Here is an 18,805-nt window from a genome sequence, read left to right on the forward strand (position 1 = left end):
AGGAAAACTAGCCTGTGGCAAAACCCCTCACTAATACGATTGTATTGCTACTGCTCATTCTGTTAGTACTCACTTTTGCCTACCTCTGCACTGTGCTTGGATGACATGCTCTTAGTTACAGACTTACTCTTCCATTTAATATAAATAAAATTAGCCTGCTGTTGTTCATCTGGGATGTCCTCAGTACTTACCAAAACAAAGTCTGAAATAAACCCCATTTTACTGGTGTAGTGACTACTTGGTGTGAAATGATCTGTGTTCCTAATTCAGACTGCGTAACCCTGTCACTGTTAGTAGCATCTGCTTCCCAAGCTATATTTAAGAAACTAAAGGCCCTCAGTTCCCTGGGGTGTTCATCCTTCTAATAGCAGAGGTTTTTATTCACATCCAAACCTAATATTCTTCTCTAACCCCACTTTCTTTCCTCTGCCTTGCGATGATACTCAGCCAGAGAACATTGTCAAAGGGGTCACTCAAACTTAAGAGTAGAGTGATGGTGAGAATGATGTATGGCCCCAGGCATACAGTGCAGTTTAAGAAATGCACTCCTTTCTCATTGGAATAAATAAAAGTGTCCACACAATGGATTGCAGCAGCAATTTAATTTTCGGCAAAGATCTTTTAACTTTTCAGCCTTTGGGCCAAGGAACACTAGATGTCTCTTTAAGTTACTAATCCAGCAACTCAGTTCTCATTTATGCTGGGTCCCTGCCTTTCTAGCTAGTTTCTAAGGGCATTGCACTGCTAAAAACCAGTTAAAGTGTTTGACAATAATTTTAGTGCCTCAGATTTGAAATGCTTGTCCAAAACTTATCCACAAAGCCTTGCTGCCCTACTTTGACAAACACTGAAGTGCAGCAAATAATGATTTCCAAAGTGAATATCCCAGGAGCAAACACTGTACTCTACCTTCCCCTAGCTGCAGAGCAGGGTCCATGAGCTCCATCATATACTCCACATTCAGAAGGACTTCAGTCAAGTTGCTGCGGGCCAACACATACATGAGCACAGGGAGGAAGTCATCTGCACCGTACAGTTTCCCTGAGCAAAGAGAAACACAGAACAGTCCAAGTAAACTCACAAAGACACATTCTCACACAACAGTGACAGCTTCTCACCCAGCACGTCCTTTGTAGAATTAGCTTACATTATCTGAAGAGTTAAAGCTTGAAAGCACCAGCAAAGAAAAAATGCTGAGAAAGCTAAAGTTAGTTCACTTAAAAAGTAAGTAAACTTGCTTCAAGCACAAAATATGAACTTGAAAATTTTTAGTGAGCTCCAATTTTGCCATTCTTTATTAACTAGAGAAAGAGAAACTTAAACTTTATGGATCACAGACAAGGAACAATCCTTGAAAAGTGCAAAGGCTGCCAGCTCAGCTGTCTGATTTGACACTGCCATCAAGACTGCAATTCATGTTTTCAGCACTAGCAGCAAAGTTGTCTACGTGCATTAGGGGTATTTATTTTCTCAGGTTTGCTCTGTGTTTGGGACCAAAGAACAGAAAATGGAATTTGAGACAGTGGTTTTTAGGACTGAGGACTTCCATGCTTTTGTTCCTTCAGAAGGCAAAACGTGACTCTACATGTTCCTAATTAAAACAGTCGCCCAAGAGCTAGGATCTAAGAGGAAGCATCTTTCCAACCATGCTGTCTAGCTAAGAAAACAGAAAGCCTTTCATATTTGACTTAGATTAGTTTTTGGACTTGGTGTGTAGCAGGTGCTACAGGAACAGACCCTCATGGGCTCAACATTTCCTGTGCTTAAAACATTCATATCAACAAAGTCAACAAAGTGATCTTATATGTAATCTGTAAAAGCTCTTTGAGATCTCTGAGGGCCAAAGAGTGTACATGTTAACAGTCATCATTATAAACAATTACTACTTAAAATAGAATCCAAACTGAAGCTTCACCACATAAATGGCAAAGAACACAAGGATAACTTCTTTGAAAGATGCTTTCACTTTCTACCAACACGTCACAAGTTCATCATGGACGACTTGTAATAACAAGTTGCTTAACAGGCTTATCTTCGCAACATTCAGAGTTGACCATTCCTCTTAACCTAAGCCCAGACTGCTTTCATTCTGAATGTCCTCCCTGAGATGGTGGGCAGTTTTCCTCATCGGAGCACTTGGATGTGTTAGTTTCATGGGACATGAGTGTCTCACTTGAGAACTCTTTGCCTCATGGCAAAGCATCAAAGTTACCCTTGATGTAGCTTCGGTGAAATGATGCCCTAGTCATTTTTGGCCCGTAGTCCACATGTCCTTCCATGGTAGGGCATAGATTCCTATTTCTCAAATGTTCCCACTGACTTCTTTCGAATCTTTGCCATGAGTCAGCTTTCCTTTTTTGTCATTCATAGCTGATGCAGATTCTCCACTGGCAAAGAAAAATACTCTTCTGAAGCCTGAAATAAACATAAGCTTAACCCTTGATTAAAAAAAAAAAAAAAAAAAAAGAAGTATGGCTTTAAAATAAACCCAGTAACATATCTAGTGAACAGAGAGTTGATCCAGTTAAAACAAAGTGTTGGAGGATGAGAGACTGTCAGGGCTGTAATTCAGTCTGTTTCTAACAGAGTCTGCACACGCCACAATGTAGACAATTTATTTAACGAAAGCTGGATTAATGCTTTCAATTCTGTTTGCTTTATTATGGCTGTCTTTAGTTAAAAGACATAGCCTTATGTCTTCAACCAAACTATAAAAGGAATGTATTGTTTCATTAACATCTGGATGGACATTTTGTTTGTCTGTTGTTGCCTTGGCTTATGTCTCTGTGAAAGCTTCAGCTCTGTGAAGGGTCCAGTTCATTACTGTTACATACATCACCTTAATACAAGCAGTTTAGTATTACAACTATTTAATATTGTCTAGCAAAAAAACGATGACACAACTGAGACATGAAAATGTACTAGAAAAACTACACAGAGAAAAGGCCTATTCTCCTTTTGACCTGAGTAAATCAGATGCCAACAGAGTTAGTTCTGTATAAAACTAGTGTAAAGGAAGATGAAGTGCCAAAGAGTTTGACAGGCTAATTTTTTTCCTTTCTTTAAAAACTTTTTCTTGATGATGTAGTAGTTACTGACTAGTGGCATGGACTGGGTGCTTCTGATTTCCTGAGGGCCAAGGGATTTCCAGTGCAACACTAATAGCAGAATTTTCTTTTCCCTAGCACTTAATTTTATTGACAAATCCATGTTGTGTCTGCTAGGGCATCCAAGAAAGCCGTTATTTCACTACAGGAATTCCTATCCACTGGAAAAAAAAAATGCTGTTTTTTTAATAAAATGTCACTAAAAGAGATCACCAACCAGCCAACGGTCAGACCAACCAATGCAAAGTAGAAACAGAAACTTAGAACTAAACAATTCCGGGTCCCTAGCCATCAACTTCTAGTGTCAACTGAAATGAAAGTTAGAGGACACTTTTCAAGAACTCCTACATAATCTCTCTATTTCTTTTTTATTGGCTGAGAAGTGGTTGTATGTACAAGCAGGCACCGAGTTAATTACTTTTCACTGCTGTGAAATCAGCTCTATAAGCTGATTTAGCTGCTCTGCCCACCAGCCCTTGTTATAAACCTTTCCCAACTTTAAGATTTCATAGAAATATTATTGGATGCCCAGCTGTTTCTATGGCTTAAATATGAAAATCTGATATACAGTTTCTTTTTGATTAATAAACTCAGAGTAAGGATGTCTGACTGCAATAATGGAAAGAGTACTCATTCTCCATATGCTGTATGCTCATAACCTGCATAAATTACTAGACATCATTTTAATCCACTTGTGGGAATATGAAGACTGATTCTTAAATACCCACGTCTGTAGCTAAAGCTGACGTCAGCAGACAACAAGAGAAAAGCAAAACTAATCATCAAGGATCTAGCTCTGATTCCCTGTGTTGCCACAAACTTCCAGTGTTGCCTAGGGCAGGTCAGGCATGGTATATTGTGCCTACTCCTTGTAGGCATTGCAACATCTTCTCTCCACTGACTGCACATGGAGCCAAGGATAGGTGCCTAGGACTTTGAACCTGCCCTTGTTCCCCTGGCCTTGAATGTCACAGCAGGCACAGGGACTAACTTAGACATGTACAGCCATCAGACCAAGTATGGCCCTGGGACATCCTGTATCTCAGTCCATCCATGGGGATAATAGGTGCTGTCAGCAACTCCAAATATGAGCAGAAACAGGAGGCACAAAGATACATGAAACAATGCCTGTGAACCAAGACACCCGAGAGGCTGGTGCTGCTCAGCATCCTGCAACCCACATGCTCCCTGTGCCATGAAAGGGCACCAGTGCACTAACCAGCATCCATCCGGTGACTGCAGCAGGGATGTTCTCTGCAGGTTGCTGCCTCCTCAGCTCCACTTTCCATCTGGGCCAGAGCTGAGCTCCCACACCTGCATGTCTAGGTCCATCTGTGATCTCTCACAGAGGGATATGTTTGCAGCTGACAGAGTTAATTCTAGCTCTGACCCTGCCAGTGGTCTCAGTGACACCAGGACTGAGCTTGCTCGTTGAAGGTGGTGTTGTCCTAATCCAGGTATGACTTGCTTGCTTTATTTCCCCCTCCCCTCTGCAGGATCAGGAAACATTCATTTCATAAATATCTATAAGAAGCTTAAAATAAGCCTTCTCTTCTGCCACAAACTCATCCTATTATGTTTATAGCAAAGCAAATACAACGTCAGCTCCAGGTTGGGATGCAGTGCTTGAATGGAATAGATATTAATTAAATACACGATTTAAAGCAACTGGAATTCTGCCCAAGCCTCCATAAAGAAATTACAGCTTATTTTAACACATTCATGCATTTCTTTCCCCTCCATGTATATTCTGACAACCAGCATACAGTGATGATGCCCTGCATCTCGCTGTGGTATTTTACAAACACTGGAATGCTGTCTAGCAGCAGCTCTCCAGGAAATATGAATTTTAGCCTCAGTTTATAGCTGGGAAACCTGAGGTACAGAAAGGTTAACTGAGATTTGCTCAAGATCATAAGAAAAGACTGTGACCATCCTTCCACTCCCTAGCATTTTGATGTCTCTTGTCCATCCCACACTACTTCAGCAAAGTTTGGTTTATGATATAGTTGAATTAAGAGAGTTAATACATGCAAGCAGCATGAATCCATTTCAAAAACATATGTTTTACAGATTACAGGAATTCATTCCCATTGAAAAATTTGAACTGTCTCTTTAATTCAAATGTAGCAATTGTGCTAGCCAGAAAAAAGATATAATCTGTAGTCCATCAACTTTCATTAATAGTAACTTAAATGCAAATATCCTTTTCCTAAAGATAACAAAGAGAAACTGTTATGTATAGCTTTGTTTTCCTTCTCAGAAGTGGGCAGTGTGGTGGGATTGCTCTGACTTAGTTTTAGGAAATTCTACCATCAGTTCCACACTGGCTGCTGAAGTATTTGAGGCCAATTTCCTTTTCACAGGCTCAGCTATCCCACTGAAGACACACTGCTTCATGTCCATGTCTTTGTCAACTGCAGAACCATATAGGACTGCATTCAGGTAACTAATATTCAGCTGCTCAGTTCTACAGGAGATGACAAACTTCATCCTAAAAGCTAGGGAGAGAAAGATTCCAATGAACTAGATATCCTATCTTTCCTCTTCTTCCAAAAGAACACTATGCATTAGCCATGCAAAGCTATGCAACAGAAATTATTAAATCAGATATTTTAGTACAGAACTGGTTTTGAACTATATACTCCAGCTCCCTGTGCAGTTCAAATATGCTCCAAAAAAGAAGCTTCATAACCCTAGGTAGTCCGCAAGTTAAAAATGCTGCAGTAAGAAAATTGTTCCTCTGTTCGTTCTTCTTGAATCTCCTTTGAAAGCAGTCTCCCCATCTTCCAAACTTCTAACTTAAGCTCAGAGGCTTTCCATGCCTGACTTTCCCTGCTTGTGGACTGACCAAGCTTGGCCTCTTTGTCTTACACAGTATTTCTTCATAAACCAATGCCTACTGTTCCACTATTTTTGCTTTTCCATCAGTTCTCTTCCACAGAGCAGCAGCTCCCGGGTAGCACAGGGCCGGGAGCTCCAGGCTCACCCCTGCCAGTACACACCACACGTTCTGCAGACTTGCATCTTGTTTATCACTCCATAAGTGTCACTTGTGTTTTTGATAGCACGAAAAGCAGACATTCTCATTCTATGCCTATCACACAATATGCCTTTGACGTTTTGTCTGAGTAAAGGTATTTCTGAAAGATAAATAAAAAGCAGTTTTTTCTACATAAGATTACAGTGCTTCTATATAAATGAGATATGTGCCCAACCCTCCCTGTGGGTATTGGGGCATGCCTTCTAAATGTAGGAGCAGTCAGAGAGTTGGGAGCTTACAGCTCCCTGTGAGTCCTGCCTCTTACTTTTTCTAGTGCACAGATGAAAAAATGCCAGCCAGTTTGCATGGGAGGGGCTGGGCTGGTTTCCAAACTCTACTTCTTTCATTCTTTTAATGCATATTATTCTTACTGACTACTCCTAGTACTTTTAGAAGGCAGGTTACGTATTTTTTGATTGTAGGTTACATTCTTGGGGGCATACATTGCTGTTATTTAGGTTTGCGCAGAGCTTGGAAAAGCTCAGTGAGACACCTCAGTGCTATCATAATTGTCCCTTTGGGGGTGATTCACTTACTAATACCACTGCCTGCCCCGTACATGTGAACATCTGAACCAGTACCTCTAAACTCCTTTTATAGTCAGTGATGAATTAATCGATATCATCAGTAGAGTTTATCACGAGTCATCTCACCCTAACACAGACACCTACATCTAGCCAGATGAATCAACTGAACTCCATCAACTAAGTCCCCATTGCCTATAATGAGAAGCGAGACATGATACACATCCGCGGCCACCTACAGCTAGGTGTAGCTGCAGACGAATCCTACTTCAACACATATCTGTATCTTGTAATTGTACTGGAGGTCTGTCGGGAGAAAGATGTATTGACAAAGACTGAGAATTTGTTTTCCTGATTCCTTGTGATGAATCAGATTCACAAGTTGATTGCCTTCAACTTGAGGGAGAAATGTTAGTTTAAACCAGCTGAGGGCCTGACCCATTCAGTTCATTGTTGAAGTATTGTATAAGGGGTTCAATCACAGCCCATTTTTCAGGCACATTTTGTCATGTAGTACGAATTGTAACTGAACCAAAGAACTCCTCCTTTCTTAAAATGGCTTGATATACATGGAGTCAGTCAAGGCCAACTTCAAAGTTTCATGACTCTTTTAGCAGTGCAAAGATGGGCACTACCACAGGCACAGATGTTCCTGAGTAAGCCTATCCCTAGTTTTAAAGAAAACTTGGTACCTGTCTGGACACCCTGGCCAAACCTGGACTGCTGTACATGCGTGTCAATATTTTAAAAAACTTGTGTTTTCATGGGGGACTGAAAAAAAAAGGGTGCTTGATTTTGTGGTATTTGCACTTTGCTTTGAGATATGAAACCATATTCTCAGGTCAGCTCATCCTACAGTCAGGCTAAAGTGGATAAAGACCTGGCCTGAGCTACCAAATTGCAAATTAAACCAGACAACATAAGTAGTTACCATGTTAGCGAACAGGTAATTTTTCTGACAGACGTAAACTGATTTTGGTCCTGCGGCGTAGGGAATGTTTAGTTTTGTGTTCCACCTGCTCTGATCTTGGAAGAGGAGGGAACTTTCTAATTCAGCAGTGACCAAAAGGAGCTGAAAGAAGAACAGACTATTGCACAGGAAGCCGAGCATGGCCGCTGCTCTTCCTGTGCGAAGAGCACTGCGCTGCCTCGGCGCTGGCTGAGAGTACAAGGAGCCCTGGGCTGCTGCGCTCAAGGTGGGCAGAGAGGAGGAGGAGAATTCCTACCCACTGAAATCTGGTCTGAGCAGCCCATACTGTGCTCTTCTGCACACTACCAGCTGGGAATTCCCTGTCAGAAAAATATTTCAGTTTGCTGAATATTTGTCTTTGCCAGGTGGAAAATCAAAGTGGTCTGGGGTCAGTTCATTCTGTTGAAGAAGTTGCACACATTTCACTTCTAAGTGGGTCTACAGGATATTTCACTCAATTGCTCTGAGTCCACTGTTTCCCAGGAGTTAGACTGTAGCGTTCAACTCCCCTTAACCTCTTTTTCTGGTCTGAATTCATTGGGGTACATTTCGTTAATGCCAGGCCAGTTTTCTTCTGACCAGGCCCTGATATGCATTACTGATCATACATACTGGAGAGGGAACTGGACACACTGGCTGAAGTCAGCTTCTGACCTACACCCTACTTGCAATAGTACTCAACATGAGAAAACAGCTGAGCTGGCCGAAATGAAGTGCTTTGGTTAGCATAGCAAACCACAATGAAATCTTCTGATTTCATGAACGTCAATCTTTTAAAACATGTAGGGTTTTTGGAATTATTTCCCTGACCCCTAATTTCTGTTACATAAACTGACACAATGTCATTTCTTGCAACAGAGAAATACCAGCCCTGAGCTGAGGTGTGAAGATACGTAATGTACCACCAGCATCGGAAGGAGAACGAATCTCCTATGTGGGTTTTAATGAGACATGCAAGTCTTTGATCTATACCAAATTTACTCTCAAGCTTAATATAACTGTTTTAACAAAGTTACAGCAAATTCCCCTGCCTATGTCCAAATCTTATAATAATACTTGAAGACAGTCTGAGCTCCTATCCACCTTGCAGCTTAGGCTGAGCCCTGGGATGGCTTCTTGCTCTGCTGTTAATGTGTCTGGATTGGCCATTGAACCTTGCGGCATGCTGCCCAGGGGACAACCCTGAGGTGAGGCTCAGAAGGGACACACCAATTCCTGTGTGAGTGCTCCAAGGCTGTTGTCAGTACAAAATAAAGCAGGACAGCTAAAAGCACCTTTGGAGTTTGTAAGTTCTTGAACAACTGCAGGTTGTTGCAAATTACTCTCTGGCTTCTCTCCAAATTTATGCGTGGCTGATCATCAGCTTACCAGTATACAAAGAAAGCTCTTAAACTGGCAAGGCAGATCCTGGAAGGGGCTTCCTGGTCTATCTGCAAAAATGCAACCTGTCTGCAGGCCAAGGGCTTAATGTGTGCGTTTAGTGGTTGGCCTGAGGCCCAAGTTATATTTATACTCAGAGCACATACTTCCTAACACCAAAGAAGCGTAGTAGTGGCTTTTGGAATTTACTGGAGCATCAGGAATTAGTAACAAACAGTACCAGCATTCTGTGTCTCCTCCTCAATTTAGGCCAAACTTTGTAAAGGCCAAATGAAGAGACTTTCCCAAAAGACCCATTGCTAGAATTTACCATTAAGCTTCTACAAGCTGGGACAGAGGTCTGAGGATTTATGAAAAGCTATGTGAAGACCTGTGCAAAAAGGATGTTACCCATAAAACATACACTTACAGAGATCTGGTTTTTGAAGTTACAGAGTTTAAAGTTAACCACGTAACATCTTCTACCTGTTATTAGTGCACAGAACTGCACAGTCACTAACCAGCCCATTCTGAACACAACCTGTGGACAGCTGATATCAAACACACCGACCATCACTGTTACCTCCAATTTGTATATTACCACATCAACTATATCATAAGCACTGTTCCTTTGATATGTGGAAAAGGACCAGTGAGGGATACCATTTCAGTAGGAGTGCTGTACCTGGGTTTCCCTGAGCCATGGAGTCATAGATGAGTTTGCAGGACTTCAGCAAGATGGCAATCTTCTTTTCTGGGGAGTAGGCCTTGTGCATGGTTGTGAACTTGTGAAGGATCTTTTCCAGCACAACGGTTTCAGGCACACTGGTCGTGACGCCTAGGTCAGTGGTAGTTGTGTTTTGTATCACAAGTTGGTTCTCTTTTAGCTGCTGTAAAGATCCATCTTTGTTGTGGATTTCTTTTAAGTAAGAATCTATGGCTTCTTTTAAAGGCTTCAGGACACATTTGTACAAAGCTGTCTCAGCAATTGCGTCTGCATGGAGAAGGGAGAATACAAAAGTCCATGATAAATAATCAATGCAGTAGTACAGGTCCAAGTAAAACTCCTAAGAAAGCATATGGTTAGTTACTCATGCACTACTGCATAGCTGTGAGCAGGAAACAGAAATTACATTCCAGGATGTAAGCGTTTCGTTACCGACACCCTCCAGAAGTCCTGGATAGGCTTGAGATGAACATCAATGCGCAGTCTCTGCCACTGGAGCTGTAGGAAAGCTCCTGCTACCAGCAGCCTCTGCTGTCTTTGCCTGACTCCTGGCTGACCAGCATGGCACTGTCAGGCAGCAGGAAAGCCAGCTCTGGGAAGAGATGAGGAACCTCACCTAACTGTGCTTCTTTTCACAGCCCTGCCCTCACAGATGGCCGTGTGGGATTGATCTCATGTCCCTTCTGACATCTCCCTCTGACCTGTTCGAGATACTCACTTTAGGATGAAATTAATTGCATCCTCAAAGCACCCCTTTCTCTGCAGTGACTGAAGAGGGGCTGTAGCCACCAGCTCAGAGGCAGACACCAACGTCTGGTGAGAAGTTTCTCACCCTTACTGCTCAAGTGACTCTAACTTACTGATACTTAAGTCACCTCTTATGCAACCTGTGGATCAGGAAATAGCCTGTGTGGGTTGAGTGTTTGCTTAATATTTAGCAGGAGACAAAAGGAAGCATGAGAGACTGTGAGAAAGTGTGTTGTCTGACTCCTAGAAACCAGAGGCAGAGCTGGAGGGACTGCAAGGGATCCTCTTGTCACCCTGCACTGAGGCAAAAAAGTCATTGGCAAAAGAGGTCATCTGCTCAGTCACTGAGGAATGAAACAAAGGGCAGTAATATTTATGTATATAAAATGCAACTACTTTAAAGAATCCAGAGAATCGGTCAGCCTGAAGCAGGACAAATTCAAATGGTAAATCTTCCACAGTGGGAATCCCTGTCCTCCACAGGAGAAGACAGTCCTTCCTAGGCTGACTGGGCCACATTATTCTGTTAAGGAACTGCCAGTGAACAGGGCTAGCATCTAACCAGGTGTCTCTGCGTGAAGGTGGGAGGATCTTTGCACACACACAGCTCTACCAAGCAGAACAAGGAGACTTCTTTCTGCCTCCTTTCCACCTTCTCTAATCAAGATTCAAGATAGACCTCTGTGCTGACACCCCGTCTACCTCGAAGAAAAGGGTCATTGGGAAAAAAATTGCAGGTATTACATGAGGTGCACAAGCAGTGAAACTGTAGCTCCCCTCTCCCAGCTATGGCAAGGGGCTGGCAGCAGGTCTGTTCTGCTGGGGAGACTGCAGGATCATGTGAAGCCTTTGCTGGGTGAGAAAGAAGTCAGCAGGGCCTGCTGAGACTGATAGCTGAGTGCCTCTAGGTCCTGGCTCACTACTTAGCTGGGTCCCACCTAATACTGGAGCTGCAGGATCCCCTGGAATCCCTGGTCACTTCTGTGGTTGGCCATGTTCTGTGTTGGGGGTCTTTCACCTCCCACCTTGCTTTAAGCCAACTTAGGGATCTCATAAATGGCTCTGCATTAGTTCTCAGGTCCTCAAGGAACAGTTTTACATCAAAAGTGCGTGTGAGTGCATGAATGCATGCATGCTTTTTCTGGCTGTACGGCTTTGACTGAGATAAAAAATCCTACAGCTTTTTGTATATTCCCTCATGAATGTACATTAAGCAGGCCAGTCCATTTCTTAGCAAGGAGGGAAGTAGCACATTACTCCCTCACAGAATATTGAAAGAAAAGCAACAAAACACCCCTAAACAGCCAAAAAACCTATTTTTCCTCCCCAAAGGCAAACTATGTCTGTGGCAAAGAGAGGTGAACGCTGCATTTTGGAGGCAGCAGTGGTCTTGCAGCAGGCAGCTGTTCTGTGCCTCTGAGCTCTGAGGAACACAGAGAGGGATCAAGCGATTCCTCCAACCTGCCACTCAAAATTATTGTAGTCTTGTCCGTCCTTGTGAGACAGTGACTGACCCCTGATTTGGCTGCCACAAGCAGGGAGTTCTCCATCCTCACTGCAGAGTGTGGGGCAGTGGATGTGGAAGGCCATGGGGAACACAGCTGTGCAGGGAGAAGTTGGCCTTTTGTGTTTCCAGTGAACACAGCTCTGTGGGGGTGTATATATATATATACACACACTTATATTTGTGTGTGTGTATATGCATACACATATATACATACATACGTCTCTCTCATACACAAAAACACACCTCTCTTCCTCTCAAACTCTTCCCTTTAAAACATTCATAATGAGATTTTCTCCCTCATTGGTCTCCCAGTTTTTAGAGCTGCTCCTCCAAGTGCTGGCAACCACAGAGAAGACTTCAATTTGCACCCCTAAGCTTTTAGAAAATGGTTTATAATTCTGTAAAGCAGAACCTGTGTCTGCATAATCCTGTCTTCCTCCTCACCTTCCCAAATCCTGCCCTAGGATGAGTAAAGCACAGTCACCTACCTAACTGTTCCTCAGTATAGGAGGTGGGGTCTATCAGAGATCTCAACTCAGTGCTCTGCACTAAGTAACTCTTCAGCTGCGTCATCATCATCCGGATTTCTTGCAGCATCTCTGTGCTGGAGCTCTGCTTTGCCATCATCTCTAAACTGTACACTCTGTAGTCCTGCACCAGGTTGCCAAAGTACGAATCCTTGTCCTGTGCCAGCTCCACTATCTTCTTCTGCAGCTTCCTGTCACTGGACAAAAACACTGTGAAGACATTGGACAGGCTTACAAAGGACAGCCTGTTCTTGGCCTTGACCAAGATCATGGAGCGCGTCTTTTTACCAGACGAACTACTCAGCATCTCCAGGTCATCCTCTGTGCTGCTGGTGGAGTAGGAGTCTGGCTCAGATGCTGATGCCTGAGCCACAGCGCTGCCTCCTGGGCCCTCCAGGGAGGAGTGTGAACCCCTCAGTTCGGCTGAGCTGATGGATTGGCAGCCATGTCCCTGTTCAGTCTCCGTGTGTGTGCAAGTGGCACCACCTGCCACTGTAGCTGAGCTGCTCTTGCCCAAAGCCTGTGCTGTGGCCGTGGTCGCGTTTGCCACTGTTCTTTGCTTCAACTGGCAGGACCTGGAGATACTCGGTATCTGGGAAAGCCTCTTCCTTCTCGGTGGTGGGATAGGAGGTGACTTTCCTTTCTCAATGGCATTGCTTTGTATCTCAGGCATGTCCTCCTTCTTCTCTGCAGGTTCGGGCTTTGTCTCCTGAAACTGTGATACAGCCCTTTCGGGAACCTCCTCAGGCATTTCTATAGCTGTTTTGCACAGCGACTTTTTATCTCTGTTCTCTGTACTTGTGTCTTGTTTTTCTTCTGTCCCTTCCCCTTTCAGCGTTTCACAACTCCCAGGCTTACCAACACAGCTCTCCTCCGAGGTCCTCTCACACAGCTGCCTCCGTGGGGGAACAGAGGGCTGGGAGCCCTTCTTGGGGCTCACTGCCAAGGGCTCATTGCCTGAGCAGATCTGCTTCCTTTCTTCTTCTTTATTGTCACCGCCCTCAATTTTCATTTCCTTGATGCTCTTCCCTAGTGGCTGAAGCAGCTCATTTTCTTCACAGGCAGTCATGGGATCCCTCAGGAGCTTCAGAGAAGATTTCTGAATGAGAGCGTGAGGAGGTGGAGGCGGAGGAGGGCGGCGGGGAGACCTCCTTTCAGCAAGCGTGCTGGCACGGGGGAGATCGGTGCTCACTGCGTGGCTTTTAGGAGGAGGTACATCTGGAGGAAAAGGATTACTGCACTCTTCTATAAAAATAGGATTCACAAACCACAGCCTGTCATTTCCTATTGACAGCTCAATTTCACATGAGCAGTGGTTTGTGCTACTTGCAAAACATTGGGTAGACCTTAAACTGTCTGCCTGGGCAGTGCTGAAAGCAGAGTTTTTTGCAGGGTGGGATAACTCCTCTCCTCTTCTGTGGTTTAAGGAGGAATCCCAGAAATCTGTCCAAAAAAAGAAAGAAAGAAAGAAAGAAAAGAAGAATGAAAAAAATGCTCTGAGAGAATTTTAGCTGCTAACGGTACGTAGAAGTCCTACTTTTTGTTAAAAGAAATGGTGTGCAAGCTTTCACGCCTCTGCACAAAACAGTGTGAAGAAAGTGTTGCCTGTTTTTTGCGTGTGAGATGTTTCAAATCAGGGGACAAGCTCAGAAGCTTCACCAGAAACCTGTTTCTTGCCAATTTTAGGACACTCATCTAGTGAAAACTATTAATGCTGTGAAGCCTGTGCAGTGTGAGCAGGAAGGTACAAGTAACAAAAATGAACGACTGTGAAGAGAGGTCTATGGTTTGTTCAGTGATCACTGCCCTCCAAACGCAAATAGATGTGGATACCTGAGGTGAGGGTGTGAAGACCCCAGGTGAGTTTGGTCTCCCTCTTGCTGACCGTGGGAAGGTGCAGGGCTGAGATATACAGTCTGGATCCAACGTGCACCAGGAGCACAAGAGACATCAGGTGAAGATGACTATACTATGCAGCAAGCTCATGTGGCAGAGTCTGTTCTACACAGAGGTCTGATCCTGCTTTGCAGTACAACCAGTCTGGAAACATATGATTTTAAGTACCTTCCACAGGTTAAAATTACCATTACAGTCTATAGATCTGGATAACAATTATCCATAGCCATGCCCACTCTCTGTTTTGCACCTTACCTTAAGATTGCCTGCCTGCAGGTGTAAGAGAGGAAAGATGGTGCAAAAGACTGTGTACACAGGAAGGTTGCACACTGATGGACTAAAGAATAGTTAAGTACTTCAGTGCCATCAACTGTGACTGGAAAAGGAAGATGGCGTTTCAGATGCAAGCAGTCATTTCTGTATGTCACAAACCTCTTATTAGAATTTGCCTTTGAACCTGTTTTAAAAAAATTACAAAGTGTTTCTACATCTTTTGAATAGATTCAGTATCACACTTAACCTTTTTCCCTTCCCTCAGAGGTGAGTTTTCAAGCCTGCTTGCCTTACCAGTCTAATTACTTCTAATCACTCTTACAGCTGCTACTCCAGGGTCCACTACTGGAAGCATCAGGAAACAGGATCCTGCAAACTCCATGTGTTCTGACCAAGGAAAAGGGTATAAACCTCTGAGGGTATTCACTAGGTGAGCACTGTATAGATGCCCACAGATTTAGGGAGAAGGGGAAGATGGGAAATCCTGGAAACACAAGGATGCAGATAACTAACTAACTATTTCAGCATGCTTGCTCCCTGGACACAGAGCTGACACTGACCCACACTCTTCTGGGTGGACTTACAGGGGACGCGAACTGGGCTGCCCTGTGCTTGGTGTCAAGCCTGTCTCACAGCAAAAATATCATGTGCTGGGTCCATGAGGGGGTGGATGGGATGCACATGTGCGGGATGACCCTCAGTGCTGAGTACAGCTCTCAGGACGATGCCTTCAGCTGTGCCTTGCCAGGACCCCGTTCTCCTGTCAGCTGCACCAGCGCAGCCCCCAGCCCATCACAGGGAAGGGGGTGCAGTGCTGAGCTGGCCAGAGGCCTGAGAAGGGTCTGCCTCTGCCTCTGCCTCCACCTAAAAACCAGAACCCCAGAAAAGCTCAAAGGGACTTCCAGTTGGGAAGATCATAGCCGAGCTCAAATCAGAGCAAAGAAACTCTTCAACTAAAGCCAACACAGGACTTGGGGGTGAAACACATTCAGACAAAACCTCCCCCTTGCCCACTGTGTCCCCAAAGACAGGCCACTTCTCCCTGTTTTGCTCCCTGGTGCAGCCATGACCTTTGATGGCTTCCTGCCTGCAGCTGGGTCCATGCCGTTGCTGAAAAAGCCATCTTCCTTCTGCTGCCGCCATGACCTGCTTTCTGCAGAGCTCTGCCTTTCCCCTTCAGTGCCCTGAGCCCACTGCTGGCCTTGCCTCCCTCTGCCAGCGATGTGGTCCCCTGGGCCACAGCCAGCTGCCCCAGGGACAGGGACTGTTCCCTCCCCACCAGCAGGTGCAAGTGCTGCAGGCAGGACAGGACGGGCAGGCTGACTCCTCACTGCCCCTCTGCTCCCTCTAACCAAGCTTTTCTGTAACATAGGCACAGAGTAAGTCACGCACAGGTGAACTAAAAGACTGTCCATTCCTATCAGGATAAAACTTCTGATTTAGCTTCTCACAGCCCAGGCTAGCATCCATGGCTAATTCAGCTTTATAAACATGTCAGCATGTTTTCTTAGGGAGGCTGAGGTTAGGACAGCTTTATTCTCCAATATCCTACCATGAGAGGGAGGAGAACAAAGAAGCTTAAAATAAAAGTGTTACCAGGAACAGCAGCACTCTTGACAACAGAATTTGGGAGTAGACGTGCAGATGCAAATGCACATAACAGCATCATGCTGCCACTCCCCTCATGTCTGAGACTGTCTGGGGTACGATTTCCTCTAAATGCTCCAACTCTACTGGGTATCAGCAAACGCAGGACTGTGGAGTCTCATGGGCTGAGGAAATGGTGAGTAAACCAACCTACAAAAGGGAAGTTGGTTATTTCTCTCAGTAGTGATCAGGATAAGACACTGTGATGAAAATGCAAGGCTCCGCTCAAACTGATAAGGACCAGATGAGGTGGTCCTACCAAGGGCTACACAGCTGCTTCAGAGAGGGAGTTTCCCAGCCCAGCCCCACTGTCTTGTACAGCAGGAAAGGCAGTTTGATTGTCTCCCATCGTTGTCCTGGCTCTTCCCTTAGCCTACGCTCTGGGAGGGATAATTAAGCAGTTCTTTGAGACTCTGGCACATCTGTGATGAGATACGCTCTCTGTGCAGTGCAACCATGCTAATCCTCCTGCTAAAATCCCTTCTTTACCAGTGAGGTCAGGACTAGAGGGCCTGCAGTACATCCTCTTTGACAACATACATAACAACCAGATCCTTTGTGGAACAATCCACCTTGCAGGTAGACATCTTACTTCTACCCACTCCAAAAACCTATCACTTTGAAATAAACAAAAAGCAACATACGAGAATTTCAAACAATGCAAGCTTTCCTTTGGAAGTGCAGCACTTATTGTGTACCCATTTGTACCCACAAAATTTTGTTCTAGGAAGCAGTAAACAGCATCACTCATTACTTCAGCCTGTTTGACTTTACTGAGACAGCATGGCACTCCAAGAAGCTAGCATCATTTCCCAGGAAATCTTTACATAATAGCAGGTTTTTTTCCATTGTCAGAAACTTTCCTGGCATGCAATGTACTGTGACAAGCAAACCTCTGAGCATCATCCCTTTTATGACCACCAGTGTATATGAGAGAAAGAAGGAGACTACAACCAACATTGCTTTGCTGCTTGTGCTTTGGTTAAACCTTCCTTTCAGAAGTTGCTGGAGACTGTTACCTGAGTCAGGATCTCCTCTGCTGGCACAAATTAGACTGAAGGTTGGAGAATCATGATACACTTCTTACATTAATCCAAATTTTTATGCTTGCTGTCTGAAGTTGCAAAGTACTTTTGTTTAAGCAACAAGTGCTGGCTGGACACCCATATTCAAGGATGCTTTGACAAATTGGAACATACTCAAAATAGAGGATGCTGAAAGTGTTAGAGGCAAATTCGATGGTCAAATTCAACAAAGCTGCCTGAACTGAAAGCAGTGGGGTTTGCCCATGCCTTCTGGGAGGTATAATGCAGAAGATCCAAAAATAGATCCCTAAAGCCCCAGGGTATTCTAGTGAGTATCTCTAAGCAAGCTAACTCTTCAGCTTTCACCATTGTTTGGCTGTTTTCAACAGCTGAGGGAAAACTGAAAAGCAAAGTAGCATCAGAGTGGCTAACTGTAATAGCTGTCTCAACTTGAGTGTGTTAAATGGGAAAGAATAGGAAAGAGACCTCCTTTAGTTAACAGAACTGCATTTTCCAACTCTGTAACTTTATACATCCGACCTAAAATTTGCTTGTTTGGTGCTGTCACTAAAAATAACATTCCTTTTTGTAGCTGATTAGTGTGAGGCAAGAGAATAGTCTGGGACGGTACACATTTCTCTACCAACTAGAAATCCTGCAAGAGGAAGCAGAAATACCAAAATTCAAAAATATCACACTTCCATCAGCACTGCCTCCACCCATCAGAAGGGGAAACTGCAAAGGTGTTTTCCTCTTTTTGTATACCTCAGATGCCAACTACTTCCAATGTGTGTAGGCTATCCTGAGAGGCTGTGCTGCACTTCAGCTGTTGAAGACCCCAGCTTAAACAGTGAGACTGTAGGTCCCATGCCCTGCACAGAAGTCCAAGTGGAGGTTTATGTCCAAAGGGGCAAGTGGCTTCTTTTTCAGTGTGTTTCTATAAAAACAAAGATCATAAACATCTTCTCTCTTGCATTCAGACTTCCTCAGCTATTCTTAAGACAACAGTTCATCTATACTCCAGTTGCATTATGTCTGTGCGAGGCACCATGGTTCTCACAAGTCTGAGTGGAACTCTGCCTGCTTTGAGGGACTTACCTATCCCCAGACTAGAGATAATTTCAAGGTCTTGAGAGCTACTGGCTTCTAATATTGCTTGTGGCAGCTTCAGGGTGAAGGGCAGCAAATCCCTGTAAAAAGAAACACAGTGAAAAAACAACAAAAGATTTTACTGTTGGTTTTAGTGACTGAATCAGCTCACAATTTCAGCCCTGTTCTGCAAAGTCCTGGACGTTGTCAAAGGAAGATCTCACAGCCAGTAAGGCATCATGGACATTGTTGCAGCCTGGGTTGCTCTGATTTCACAAGAGATCGCCAGCTCCTGTGGCAATGCTTCATGCCATGATGCTGGCTTAATCACTGTGTCTTGGCTTCCTCCTCTGAAAACAGCAGG

At 44.2% G+C, this 18,805-nt stretch overlaps 1 protein-coding gene across 1 annotated transcript in view; it reads right to left on the minus strand.

Moving 5' to 3' along the window:
• RIN3 (Ras and Rab interactor 3) overlaps window positions 1-18,805 on the minus strand; it is a 31,436-nt gene that overhangs the window by 6,413 nt on the left and 6,218 nt on the right. The window contains exons 4-7 of the mRNA XM_009696434.1: window positions 18,451-18,542; window positions 12,473-13,954; window positions 9,689-9,997; window positions 910-1,041 (exon numbers count right to left, since the gene is read on the minus strand). Coding sequence (XP_009694736.1) covers window positions 910-1,041; window positions 9,689-9,997; window positions 12,473-13,954; window positions 18,451-18,542 — 2,015 coding nt within the window. The remainder of the gene's footprint in view (window positions 1-909; window positions 1,042-9,688; window positions 9,998-12,472; window positions 13,955-18,450; window positions 18,543-18,805) is intronic.

Source organism: Cariama cristata, unplaced genomic scaffold (assembly GCF_000690535.1).
Source record: "Cariama cristata isolate BGI_N322 unplaced genomic scaffold, ASM69053v1 scaffold9233, whole genome shotgun sequence".
Lineage (NCBI taxonomy): Eukaryota > Metazoa > Chordata > Aves > Cariamiformes > Cariamidae > Cariama > Cariama cristata.